This window comes from Tiliqua scincoides, chromosome 3, assembly GCF_035046505.1.
Source record: "Tiliqua scincoides isolate rTilSci1 chromosome 3, rTilSci1.hap2, whole genome shotgun sequence".
Taxonomy (NCBI): domain Eukaryota; kingdom Metazoa; phylum Chordata; class Lepidosauria; order Squamata; family Scincidae; genus Tiliqua; species Tiliqua scincoides.
Window position 1 is genome coordinate 72,867,095 of NC_089823.1, and position 13,471 is coordinate 72,880,565.

General features: G+C 43.7%; 1 protein-coding gene across 1 annotated transcript; it reads left to right on the forward strand.

Annotated features, from left to right (window-relative positions):
- Positions 1–6,527: 6,527 nt before the first annotated feature.
- On the forward strand, positions 6,528–10,591 carry NR0B1 (nuclear receptor subfamily 0 group B member 1). Its single transcript, XM_066622041.1, has 2 exons — positions 6,528–7,169; positions 10,237–10,591. Exons 1-2 carry the CDS (start codon positions 6,545–6,547, stop codon positions 10,479–10,481), a joined length of 870 nt encoding a protein of 289 aa, XP_066478138.1. The 5' UTR covers positions 6,528–6,544; the 3' UTR covers positions 10,482–10,591.
- Positions 10,592–13,471: the final 2,880 nt, after the last annotated feature.

A 13,471-nucleotide genomic window follows, 5' to 3' on the forward strand; every position in this document is an offset into this window, starting at 1 on the left:
AGTGCTCTCTTTGTGCACCAAGTGCTGTTTCGCCATCATTCCCATCATCAAAGTTCCCCTATGAAAGACTAGAGAGGTATAGCAACATGCAGTTTACCTGATAATCTGTGCTGTAGTCTCCCTGGAAAGGGCTTTAGTATTCTGGGGTTGGTGTGCTGTGATTGGCTGCCAAATATGGTCTGCTTCAACATAGGAAAGGGAGCTGAACAAGAGGTGGCAGGAGGTGCAATTTTATGCTGTTTTCCCCTTCCCCATTGTTCATTTTGGGGCTACTACTACCTATGCCAGCTCTGTCATTGATGTAGCATTTTTCTGGCATTGAGATAGTGTCTGTTGATTGAAGGGTGATTAGGATAAAGATATAGACTCTTCCCTGTCCTTCTGTACATCTCTTCCATGTTACACCTCAGTCTTTTTCCCATTTTGACCTCTATGCCACTAGAGTTGCCCAGTGTCCAAGTGATACCTGAGCTATATTGAAATACTCTCTGGTCTTGTGTAAAGCATTCATGGCACTTCCATCAGCAGGTTGACTTCTACACTGGTTGGAATGCCCCTGCACCAGCATACATGGAGATACACTGGCATACCTCAAGAATAGGATTGGAAGGTAACCATCTCTCTTTCTTTCATTTGCACTGGCAAAATAAGATTACTGATTATTTACTCAGAAACCAGTTTTGTTAAGTGATCTATATTCAGAAGTATATAAGCAATAATTACAGCCATGTTTGATCTTATATTGTCTGCTTCAAACATTCGGAAGCAGCAATACAAAATACAGTTATATGTGAAATACTAAAATCTCAACACTTGAATACCTTTTCTTTTGGTATCAGTTCAATTATATTCCAACGCAGTACTTTTTGTAGGTCAGCATTTAGGTGGTTATCAATTTCTGGCAATCTGTGTCGAACCTCTCATTTGCAAAAGCACAGTATGCATTATCATTGGACAAATAACTGAGGAATATAGAAGAACTCTATAAACACTATATTTAACAGTGTGTGACAACTAAAACAAAAAACCTTAATGGTAGTACCCCTTTTTTTTGTTTCCTAACCATCTTATGTGAGTTAAACTACTTCGGATTTTAAAATAGCAAATCTACAAGAAAACAACCTTTTTTTCTCTGGGTTGTCTCTTAGGATAAAAACAACACCTTGCAACTTCAGCATTAACATGTGTGCAAAATTAAACCAGAAAGCTACATAACAAGAAAGGCCCCACTAAGCATGGACAATACTAGATTGCTCCAACCCCTTCCTTCTTTTAAGGGCTGGTTTACATTATGGTTGCACAATGGGTTACATAATACCATGGATAAAGCTCTGTCATGAAAAAGGTCTTAGCGTAACAGATCTAAAGAAAATTCTTCAACTTTTTGTTCGCAAATTATAATTAATGTTACTTATAATGTATTAGAGCAGTGGTTCCCAAACTGTGGGTTGGAACACACTGGTAGGTCACAACCAGATTTTTGGTGGGCCATCAAAGGATGATGGAAAGATCAAATAACTGTCTCAGGTCCTGAGGCTACTCAAAAATCAGAAACTGTAGATGCTAATTACCCTGCAAAGAGCTCAGCCCCCAGAGTTTGCAAGCATATGTAAATATAGGGTCGTTTTTTAAATCAATAAATAAAATATTTCTTTCTAGATCTTTTTTAAAAGTCCAGTAAACCTAGATGAGTTCCAACAGAGTGCCGTTTTAAAAGTGGGTCCCCTGGTGCTAAAAGGTTTGGAAACCACTGCATTAGAAGCCTATAAAATAATCTAATTTCAGTAATCAACATTATCAAACTTGACAGTTCTTTTTGTATAACAGATGACTTGATGCTAGACTTTTATGTACAGACATAATTTAAAATATATTACTGCGTATCACTTCCATCTTGGCTACAACATAGATGCTTAAATTTCAAGATAAACACAAGATGGCGTATAGCTTTAACTTTTCAATTTTTATTTTGTTTAAGGTGTACTTTCTTATTTTCACATAGTATTCTTCAATCTAACTATTTATACAGCCTAGTCCCGATCTCTTCACTAGAGTGACCTGTCCTGACCACGAATGTGAACTCACAGGAATGTTTGAAGTTAGAGAAGGGTAGCATGTAGGGTCAGCCAGGATTTGCAGGACCTAGGACAGCTCCATATAGATAAATTAATAGAACTCAATTAAGCCTTTACTGGCTCAACAGCCCTCTTCCAGGCTCCATCCCTGAAAAGTGACTATTAAGGAGCCAGACCCTTAGCCTAAAGCTGGAACTCCTCCACCTCTCCACTAACTCAACACCAGTACACTGCCTGTGATGACAAGTAAATACCAGGGAGCATTAGGGTCCTGGTGTGGAGGAGGCACACTATTGGGGGAATTATGTTCGTTTGGAGTTACTGATCAGTCTCAGTTCAGAGACTCTCTCATAATAGGCTTAGAACGCAATCCAGAATGCTCTTTGGGCCAGCCGGCCTGGTACTGTCGCAAATGTGCTGTAAAGCTCGTGATGTTTCAGGAGCAGGCTGTGCTAGCAGAAGGTCACGTGCCAGCCTGCTCCCACCTGGACCTGGAAGGAGTGAGTTTGCACTGGCCTGGGGAGGCCAGCACGTTGGGGAGAACAGGGGGGAAGGCAGTACAGGGGCGTTTTGGGGCTGAAGGAGAGTGGGTGGGCATACCAGGCCCAGGATCTGGCCTAAGTGCCAGAGGCTGGTCCCCCAGGAAGGGTCCTGGGTCCCTTTAAGTTGCATGGGATCCACCTCAAACCCTGTGCTGGATACAGTGCAGACCAGTTGCTGGCCAACTCAGAGTTGGGCTTGGGTCAGGCTTGCAGGCCTTTCTTGCCAGGATAGCTCTTTCTTTCTTGTGTCAGAGTGCTGGTCATCTTCAAAGATCAGGGCCATGACAGTTCTACATACAAAAACCAAACTCTTTTTTGTCCAGCAATAAGTAAATGTCTTAAAATACTAGAGATAGCCGTAACAAGGTATACGGTCAAGAAGCACACATTAGAATAGGCTTATATTGCACTAAAAATAAACAGTTGTTAGAAACAAGCATTGCATTGAAAATGATAGCATTTCTGGCTTGTAAATACTGGTCAGCATCGGTCTATGAAGGCACATCATACAGCAGTCTTAGCTGAAGCTAAGCAGGGCTGGGTCTGGTCAATGAAACTGGGAACTTCGTATATGCGCATATTTTCATAGATTATCTTGTGCTTCCTGAAAAAGGGCAGAATATAAATGCAACAAGTAAATATTGGTGCACATGTATTTTTTTTTAATATACCCTGCCTGATCTCCAAAGGATTCAGGAAAGGTTACAAGAGAAACTAAAACAATTCCATAAACCAATACAATGGGCAGGAGGTCTGGTCTAGAGGGTAGAGCCTCCATTTGCCTGAAGATTAACATCCACAAGGTCGCCAGTTCGAGGCCACCGGCACTGTGCGACCTTGAAGCAGCTGGCAAGCTGCAGCTGAGCTGTTCCATCTGCTCGGAGCGTGGGAGGATGGAGGCCAGAATGTTAAACCAGATCGGAGTGTAACACCTTGAATATGTAGTGGTTCTTGAAAGAAAGAACCTTCTTTCAATTTGTAAAAATCCCTGCGTGGATTTAATAAGCCTGCCTATGTAAACCGCCTTGAATAAAGTCTTGAATAAAGACCAAGAAAGGCGGTATATAAATACTGTATATTATTATTATATTACAATGCAATATCATAAGAACAGCAGCACCAGCAACAATAAAACCATAGATCGAACAGACATGGAGCAACCGATCAGTCATCTGACTCATAAAAAAGCATCAAATGTTTGCCATAAAAGGCAATTCTTCAGACTACAGTGGAACACAAATAATAAGGGGCCTTGCCAAAACTCACCGGGCAGAGAGCTCCACAGAGTTGGAGCCACTGCTGAAATACCCCCTTACAGTTCACTGCCAAACATCTGAAGGAGGCAGACGGCTTCTTCTGCAAAAAGAATAAACTTTGCAAGAGGTGTTGCCTAAAAGATTTTCATGGGACAAGCAGATTCATGAGGGTCAAACTGGTCTGAGCTACTTTAACATAAAACTGTGTGTGGGTTTAATGGTCATAACCAGCACCTTGCCTTCTGCCCCAAAACACACTGGTAACTAGATCATCTGCATTAACAATAGTATTTCATGATCATACCAATGGGCACCCAAGCAGCTGAATTTTGCACTGGCTGAAGTTTCCAGAGGCTCTTCATGGGTAGACCCACATACAACATACTACAATAAATCAAAACAAAGTAACTAAGGAGTGAATTACTGGAGTGGCCAAATCTGACTGAGAAAGAAATGGGTACAGCTGGGGAAAAGCCTTCAGGATCACAGCCATTACTTCAGTGTCCAGGAACATCCAGGAGCCTGGAGAATGAGTGAAGAACACATGCCTGCATCTTCCCCAGGTTGTGCCTGAGGTGGGAGCAGCATGATAGGTTGGATACAGTCTGTGCACACTTTTGGCCCAACAGAGTGTGCACTCATGAAGCCAGAGGGGGGCGTGGGCATGCCAAGGTTTGGATCCTCAGTGCTTCTGTGGGAGGGTGGAGAAAGTAGCCAGCAGGCACCAATGGAGACAACACAAGCAGCAAGAAGGACATGAATTCTACAAGGGGGGAGGAGGCCACTCCCACCAGGAAATCAGGCATTGATTCAGGAGGGAAATCAGGAAATCATTGAAATCAGGAGGGAAGAAAGTGGCACCCTCACCCACCAATGAGGGGACAACAAAGGGAAGGAAAAGGTGGGGGGAGGCACTCCCATGGCCCAAGGGACTATAAAGCTCACCTCTGGGCCAGTGATGAGATAGCTAGGTGAGAGGCTGAGGGAAAGGAAGGTGGTTGCAACCTCCCTCTCCATTTCAGCTGCGCTGAGAGGGAGGTTGCAACCACCTTACCTTCCCTCAGCCATGCCGCAGGCCTGGCAGGGAAGGAACCAGTGTGTGTTAACCCCTCCCTGCCTGTAACTCTGAGGTCCTTACAGGCCCTCCCTGCCTATAACGCTGAGAGGCCAAAGAGAGATCCAACAAACCAGCAACAACATCAGTGCAAACAACCATAGCCAGTGGGCAAGGCAACCAACACACCTTGTGCTGACATTCCCCTGTGAATCTTAGAAGGTACAGAGGAATTACCCATCATCACCTTGTTTGGTAATTACTTGTACATGCATAATCCTATATATGCCTACTTAGAATTAAGCGTCACTGAGCTCAATGGGCCTTACTCTAAGGCAGCCATTTTCAACCACTGTGCCCCAGGTGTGGGGGAATGGTCCCCAGATGTGCCGTGGGAATTTGGGAGAGGGTCATTTATCAATAGGACCATTAGGGGATGTGAGCCCCCATTGACAGCACAGTGTGCCTTGTCAATTGTCAAAAAGCTGATGGTGTGCCTTGACCATTTTAGTGCCTTGCCAGTGTGCCACGAGATGAAAAAGATTGAAACTCACTGCTCTAAGGTAAATGTGACTAGAACTGCAGCCTTTAAAACAAAACCCTAGCCATTTACAGTATTGTATTGATGTTTTAAATTATTGTAGGAAACACACAACAATTCAAGACTGCTAAGGTATATCTAGTGGTACAAAATATGATGATGATGAATACTTACGAACTACTCTTGTTGAAAAGTAGTATATAAGGCAGTTTACATAGTGAAATAAATAAATAAAGATAAAAAATTGGGCACTGGCAGTTTCCCTGGTTCAGGGCTAAGCAATACAGTGCCTCCAGTGAATTCTTTTGCTTCATAGTAGTATATTTGCTGGCATTTCAACATAATAGCATTTGTCATAACAGAATTATCCTAGATGAATTCAGTTTCTCTCCCCTCCCCCCCCCTTAATCCTGTAGGAAAACAAGTGAGCAAATTGAAAGAATGGGGGCTTTGCTTTTGGATCTCCAGGGAAAAGATGTGTTAAGGGGTGGGGAAAAGAACATTACTCTTTAGTTCTGTAAAAGGGTGTGCCTGTGTGCAGGCATGTATGAGGAGGAAACTGGGGGCCCAATCCTATCCACACTTTCCTGGGAGTAAGCCCCATTGACTCTAATGGGACTTACTTCTGAGTAGGCATGCTTAGGATTAGGCTGCCAATTGAAATATTTTTTAAATGTAAAAAAAAACGCAACCTTGTTAGGTTTGCAAGCCGCCTTTTCCAGAAGTCACACAGCAATCCAAAGCCCCTCCAGCAAGTGGCTGTCTGGATCAGAGCCTCTGCACAACTTTGATGTACAAGCCTGGGGCTTTGGAGAAAGCAGCACTGCCCCCGGAGAGAAAGGCAGCAGGCTGTTCGCCCTGCTGCTTGCTTGAAAGGGCAGCAGGCAGAGAAGGAGAGAGACCAGCCTGGAGAGCAGAGCTCAGCTCAGAGGCAGGCCTCTTTCTCGGGAGGGGAGGGGAGGGGCTTCTCCCCGCTCAGCCAGTGATGAGCGCCTGCCTGTGCCTTTGAAGTGCGGCGCTGGAAGCGCGCTATAAATAAAGTTAGTGGGCAAGAGGCGGGCGGGCAGGCAGGAGCCATGGCGTGCGTGGAGCGGTGCCGCTGCTGCGCGGACGCCCGCAGGCAAGGCAGCATCCTCTACAACATCCTGAAGAGCGAGCAGCAGCAGCAGCAGCAGCAGCAGCAGGCGGCGGCGCCTGGAGAGGCGGCGCGCGCGCCGGAGCCGGGCTGCTCGTGCGGCTCGCAGAGGCGAGTGGCGCTGAAGAGCCCGCAGGCGGCGTGCAAGGCGGCCTCGGCCGTGCTGGTGAAGACGCTGCGCTTCGTGAAGAACGTGCCCTGCTTCCAGGAGCTGCCCCTGGACGAGCAGCTGGTGCTGGTGCGCAGCTGCTGGGCGCCGCTGCTGGTGCTGGGGCTGGCCCAGGACCGCGTCCACCTCGAGACCGTGGAGACCTCCGAGCCCAGCATGCTGCACAGGATCCTCACCGACAAGCGGCGCCAGCACGAGCTGCAGCAGCAGGAGGAGCAGCAGCGCCGGCGGCTGGTGCTGCTGCGCAGGGCCGCCCCCGAGCCCCCGCCGGAGCAGGGCGAGCCCCCCTCGGCCGCCGAGATCCAGGCCGTCAAGGGCTTCCTGGCCAAGTGCTGGAGCCTGGACATCAGCACCAAGGAGTACGCCTACCTCAAGGGCACGCTGCTCTTCGACCCAGGTGAGCCGCGCTTACCCGCCAGGAAGCCCCAGTAGGACTGGCTTCTGAGTAGGCAGGCAGGAGCTTCTGTGCCCCTGGCCCTGGAGCAGCTCCACCTGGGCGGGCTACAATCCTAGCCACGCTTACCCGGGAGTAAGTGCCCACTGACTGCAATAGGGTTTACTTCTGAGGAGGCAGGCAGAGGATTGGGCTCTAAGGCAGGCAGGCAGGAGCTTCTGTGCCCCTCGCCCTGGGAGCTGCTTCACCTGGGCGGGCTACAATCCCATGCACACTTACCCGGGAGTAAGCCCCATCGACTATAATGGGGTCTGCTGTTGAGTAGACATGCATAGGATTGGGCTCTTGGATGGACGTTTTTTTTCCTCCTGATCCAGCAAGGATCCTGTGCCTGTTAGGCAGAAATGCCACAGGTCCAGCATTCCTTATGGGCATCTCCTTGCTGCTGCAAGGCACGACCTGTTTTTAAGTCTTCTCCTGTTGAATTTCTGCCTGCTGGGTTCCTGCTACAGAAGTCTAGCCCGAAATCAACAACAAATAGAGGTGGGTGGGACTGTCATTTGGGGCAGGGGGGCTGGAATAGATCTCCACAGACTGGGGCCAGCTCTTCACCTCTCAAGGTAAGACACTCCATGCTGCCTCTGAAAAGCCACCTTTGGCTCCCTGTTGGGAGGAGAGTGGGAAGCAAGAATACAATGAGATCCAAGGCTAGGGAAATATTTGGGGCAGAAGGGAGTGCTTCCATGGAGGATTTACAGCCCAATCTATCCACACTTACCTGGGAGTAAGCCCTGTTGTCTATAATGGGGCTTCCTTCTGAGTAGACAAGCATAGGATTGGGCTCATACTGCCCAAGCCTATGCATGTCTATTCAGAAGTAAGCCCCATTATACTCAGTGGGGCTTATTCCCATGTAAGTGTGGATAGGATTGCAGCCTTAGCGCCCAATCCTATCCAATTTTCCAGCATCAGTGCTGCCACAATGCAGCCCCAAGGTAAGGAAACAAATGTTCCCATACCTTAAAGAAGCCTCTGTGACTGCTGCCCCACCACAAGATGCAGTGCATGCCCCTGCACTGCACACAGTGCAGTGTGTGCACTGCATCCTGTGGTGGGGAGGCAGTCACAGAGGCCTTCTCAAGGTATGGGAACATTTGTTCCCTTACCTCAGGGCTGCATTGCTGTTGCACCGGGGCTGGAAAGTTGGATAGGATTGGGCCCTCACTGTTGTTTAGACTCCACTGCATCTATGTTCTGTGTATCTTGGTATCTCAGACCAAGAATACTTTCTTCTTGGAAGCCATTGCTGGGTATAGTGATTTTAGGGGTAGGCTGAAAAGCTAAGAATATTTTATTTCAACCCAAGGCTCTTCTGCACAAGAGTTTCTAAAAGTATCAAGGGCTAGGAAACCAAGCCATATTCAAGTTTGAGGCTTGTCTTCAGCTATGACTTGGCACTTTTTATAAAGATCTTGAGGCATGAAAAAGTAGTATCATCTGTAGTCTCTGTAAATTTTGATCATGTATTGTGTGGTGTTTAAGGGAAGCAGAACAATTCCATTTCAGTGTACTAAAGATATTCATATTTAGGATCTGAATAATTTCATTTAATTATAAAGACAAGATTTACTCAAAGTATCTCATTTTGGCCAGTTTTAAAAATTTGTTTTCAGAGCAAATTGCAGATTTGATAATTAAACTCTCTTGTCCGGTAGATCTAGTAAATACGGTACTTCTCACATGTGCTACTACTTCGTAACACAGAAAAAGAAAAATGCCATGCATTTGTGTATGTGTATGCTCTGCAAGATTTTTCAAATGGACAAACACATCTTAAAATATCATGTGTCAGTACTTAGATGAAACTGGCGAAGCTATCTGCCCTAGGTATGCCAAAAATTTACATGTAAATTTAAAAGAGAAGAATCAATTGTACAAACAACAGTTTAATCCTTTTTCAAGTGTACTTGAAGAACAAAGACTGGGGCTTTCAGAAATGGTACTAAAATTTTAATTGAATACTGTCAAATTTTAGGAGGAACTAACCTACAATCCAAGTTTATCAGGCTGTAGTCTTAAATATGCTTGCTAGATTCATTTAACACAGCGAGACTTACTTCTGAGTAGATATGCTTAGGATGCTACTGTTAAACTTTTACTGTTGCTCAAAATGTAAGCACCAAATCTGTTTATTTGCTGGGGTTTTAAAAAAATTGCATTGTTAATTATTGAAATATAGTTGCCAACAGTACACATTTAACAAAAATTGTATTGATAGTTCAACATGTTGTTGGCAAACCAGTTTCTTCCCCTTGTTTGCATGCTAATGATGGCAGTTTATAAATTTTTATTGCTAAAAATAAAACTCAGTGGTCCATTTTATGATCTGTTGATTTAAATGTGTTTTTTTTTGTTTTTAAGTTAGCATGTTTCAGCCAAAATAGTATTTTCATTGTTAATAGTGGCTGTCCCGCCCACATTCCCTGAAATCATTGGCAACAGTTCCATTGATTTTAATGATGCTGGGTTGTATCATTAGACAGTTTAATATGGTAAAATGATGGTTCTTTCGGGCCCAGTCCTATCCAACTTTCCAGTGCCGATGCAGCCTCAATGCAGCCCTGAGATAAGTGAACAAACATTCACCTTGAAAAGGTCTCCATGATTGTCCCCCCCTTGACAATGTCAAGACCTTGTCATTGAAAAGGTCTCCATGAATGCCCCACCCCACAGCAGAATGCAGAACCCCTCCCATTAGCACAGCTACATCAGTGCTGGAAAGTTGGATAGGATATGGCCCTTAGTTGACTAACATTACTGCTGAGAGTTCAAGTCTGTTTTTGCTGTCATCCAAGTTTATAACCTGCCAACAAGTTGGCATAATTTGAGTCATTTTCAGTTGATGGGACAACCTTTTTTTATCTGCTTATAAACAGAGAGAATTCAGGGCACAAGCCTATGCATGTCTACTCAGAAGTAAGTCCTATTCTGTTCAGTGGAGCTTACTCCCTGAAAGTGTGGATAGGATCACAGCCTCAGTTTTCACTGTTTTTTTCCTCTTCTCTTTCAGATCTGCCAGGACTGCACTGTGTGCAGTATATCCAGGGACTGCAGCAAGAAGCACAGCAAGCTCTAAATGAACATGTTAGACTGATCCACAGAGGGGACCAGGCTAGATTTGCCAAACTGAATGTAACTCTATCCATGCTCAGGTCCATTAATGCAAATGTCATTGCTGAACTTTTTTTTAGGCCCATCATTGGAACAGTAAATATGGATGACATGCTGTTGGAAATGCTTTGTGCCAAATTATGAAGTCATGTATGAATCTAATCTATACAATAGACTGATCCAACATGAAAAGTCCTACAACAAAATAGTGTAAAATATTGTAAAATAAACTAACTTATTGTTTTTACATAGTATTTTTGTATTCAATAATAAAGTATTCTTCGAGCACTCTTAATTTTCATTAAATACATGGACCCTTGAAAAAGTGTTCAGCCAGCAGCTTCAGTGTGTCCTTAAAAAAAAAACCCTAGCATAACCAAGAGTTTAGTGTTTTGCACCTCACTGAAGTTTGTTTGGAATGCTTTGTGTTCATAATAGGAAAACCTCATGTCGTTAAGGTGCTGTCTTTCTCAAACACAAGGTAGACCAAATAGGGTGCCATATTATATTAACAGTATTTATATATCACTTTTCAACAAAAAGTTCACAAAGCAATTTTCAGACAAAGCAAAATATCTTACATTGTATATCTGTTCTGATCAAACAGTTACTTCTGGTTAAGCAAAACTCATTTCTCAGTGATTGAATTCCCAATATCGGCATTTGGATCTGGTCAAGATGGAACAAGTAAACATATTTACCCAAGATAGTATTAAACTGTACTGTTTCATTTATAAAGACTGGGGGGGGGGGACCATTGATACTGTCGGTGCATGTAGCAAGAGATTCAGTTCAATGGATGTTTGAATCTGGAACCAACTTAGTCCTGTACACACAGTAAACCGTAGCAAGGTCATAAACATTTTCAGTAAATGCAAGCAATTGATTTCTTTTTCCCTTGGGTGGTGTCTACAAAAGCTAGATTCTCATTATACTTGTGGAAAAGAATCCTTGAAATCAATGGCATTTAATCTAAAAATTATTGTACTGTTCCAGGGATTAGAATTTGATCCAGCAGGCACATGTCTTACTTTGTCTTAAAAACAACAGATTTTGTTTTCTGTTTGCTTGAATATGTGACTTTCCATACTTCTATGTGACTTTTACATGATACAGTCATCTTAAAGTGTTTGATAGAGAAAGCTGCTTCTAATAGAAGAAAGAAATGTTAATAAAGGGGAGAAAAATAGAAAAACCAAAATTGACTATATAGTTAGTAAACATTTTTTTTCCAGGCCTCTAAACAAGTGTGGTGCCTGCAAGTGGACCAGAGCAAAATAACTGTAAACTAGATGGATTTTCTCCAGAAAATCGCAGTGGGTGTTACTTTATTGCTTTAGAGCAGGACTCTGAACTCCTGTCCACAGTGTAACAAGAAATGCCTCTCAGGCACAGCGTGGCAGTGGTAAAATCATACCATTCCAAGTCACAGTCTCCTATTTTCCCTCCCAATCTCTATAGAAACACATGCTGGGCAGCTGTTTCCGTTGCCAATGGCCCAGAAGGCTCAGTGCTCCAATTTCCCAGCAGAAGCAACGGCAAGGTGCAAGTTTCTGCAGAGATCAGGTGTGAGGATAGGAGGCTACGGTGTGGAACAGTAAGACTTTGCCACCGCAATGCTGCAACTAAGAGGCTTTTCATTACACTGGCAGCAGCCTGCGGGCCATATTGAAAGCCCCTACTTGAGTCTAGATTGTATAACTGAACATACCCAGAAGAATTTACTGCAGTACATTCACAGAGAAACACATCCTAAAGAACTGGGTTGTTGATTATTATCTTTATTCTCAGTCTCAAAAAGCAGATAGTGTTATATGTTAAATGCTTTTATTAATGGATAGTATTCTTTCCCAATACTGTACTGCTTACTGCCCATACATAGAGTAAAATTCTATACTGTATCCTAACCTCTGCAATTATTTCAACAAAATATTGTACAGTAATACCTTTCAAGGCTTTTAAAGCATGAGAAAAGAAAATCAACACGGGACCCCAAAAGATATGTGATCAAATTTTGTAACTCTTGTTACTCAAAAACGCCAACCAATATCTATTAATGAATACCTTTCAGTCTTTTTCCATCCCCTTTTAATTTCTCATACATAGTCTGCGAGGCTTAGGGGTCAGATCTTCTTGGAAGTCATGATGTCAGATGAAAGTGCTGGCTCTTGTTGCCAAGTAGTGATGGGAAAACTGCACCCGCAATTTTTCTCAGTGTTTTGGTGCTCTGAAATGGTATGGCAAATGCAATTTGGACAAAGGTTTGAAGGATTGCAGCATGGCAAAGAAAGTGTAAAAGGATTGTTGGCCTAAGGACCAGTTCTGGCTGAAAAATAATTGCCTGTGGTATTTTATGGTTTATGTACAATTGCCTGTGGTATTTTATGGTTTATGTACTGTTACAATTTTCTTCAGTGCAAAGTAAGGTCAACCTCCGACTGATGTTTTTTAGACAGACTGTTCTTGTTCAAGTAGGTCACCCTGAAGTATGGGTCTTTTTCTTTCTTTTTATTGTATCCTAGAGATGAGCCAGCTCCTCAAAGGAACTTCTCATTCAGAAGTGTCTATTTCCTGTGATGAAGAAGAATTACCATATGCACAGTGCATTCCTTACAGCAAGAGTAAATTTGTACTTTGGTTGTATGAGAACACTTTTGTAAGTAAACCACACTGTTTCCTTCAGAATGTACTGAGGTTTGCATTCTTGTTTCATTCCAGTCTGAAACTGTTGCTGCCCTCCAAGGGAAGAGCCTTAGCTCAGTGGAAGTGCATCTGTGTTGCCTGCAGAAGATCCCAGGTTAAATCCGTGACATCTCCAGGTAGTGCTGGGAAAATCATCTATCTGAAGCCCTGGAGATCCACTACAAGTCAGAACAGACAATGTTGAGCTACAGGGACTGATTCACCATAAAGCAACTTTCTATGGTTCTCCCCCCCCCCCATTCTTCTAGATGATTCCCATTTCCATTATTGTTCCATGGGCTCACTTTGCCCATGTCCTTTCTGATATAGAGATTTTATATCATTAGTTTTACAATTGACTTATTTGCAGAGTGTGGCAGTTTCAGTTCACATCTTTCCCCCCCTTTCTCAAGGCAACTAATGTGCACCAGCACATAAGTGGATTGATTAAA

Excerpts from the sequence above, each read along its gene's own strand:
- NR0B1 (XM_066622041.1), top strand. The coding sequence starts at position 6,545 with ATGGCGTGCGTGGAGCGGTGCCGCTGCTGCGCGGACGCCCGCAGGCAA. Across the intron at positions 7,170-10,236 it reads CACGCTGCTCTTCGACCCAG|ATCTGCCAGGACTGCACTGT; the intron begins GTGAGCCGCGCT and ends CTTCTCTTTCAG.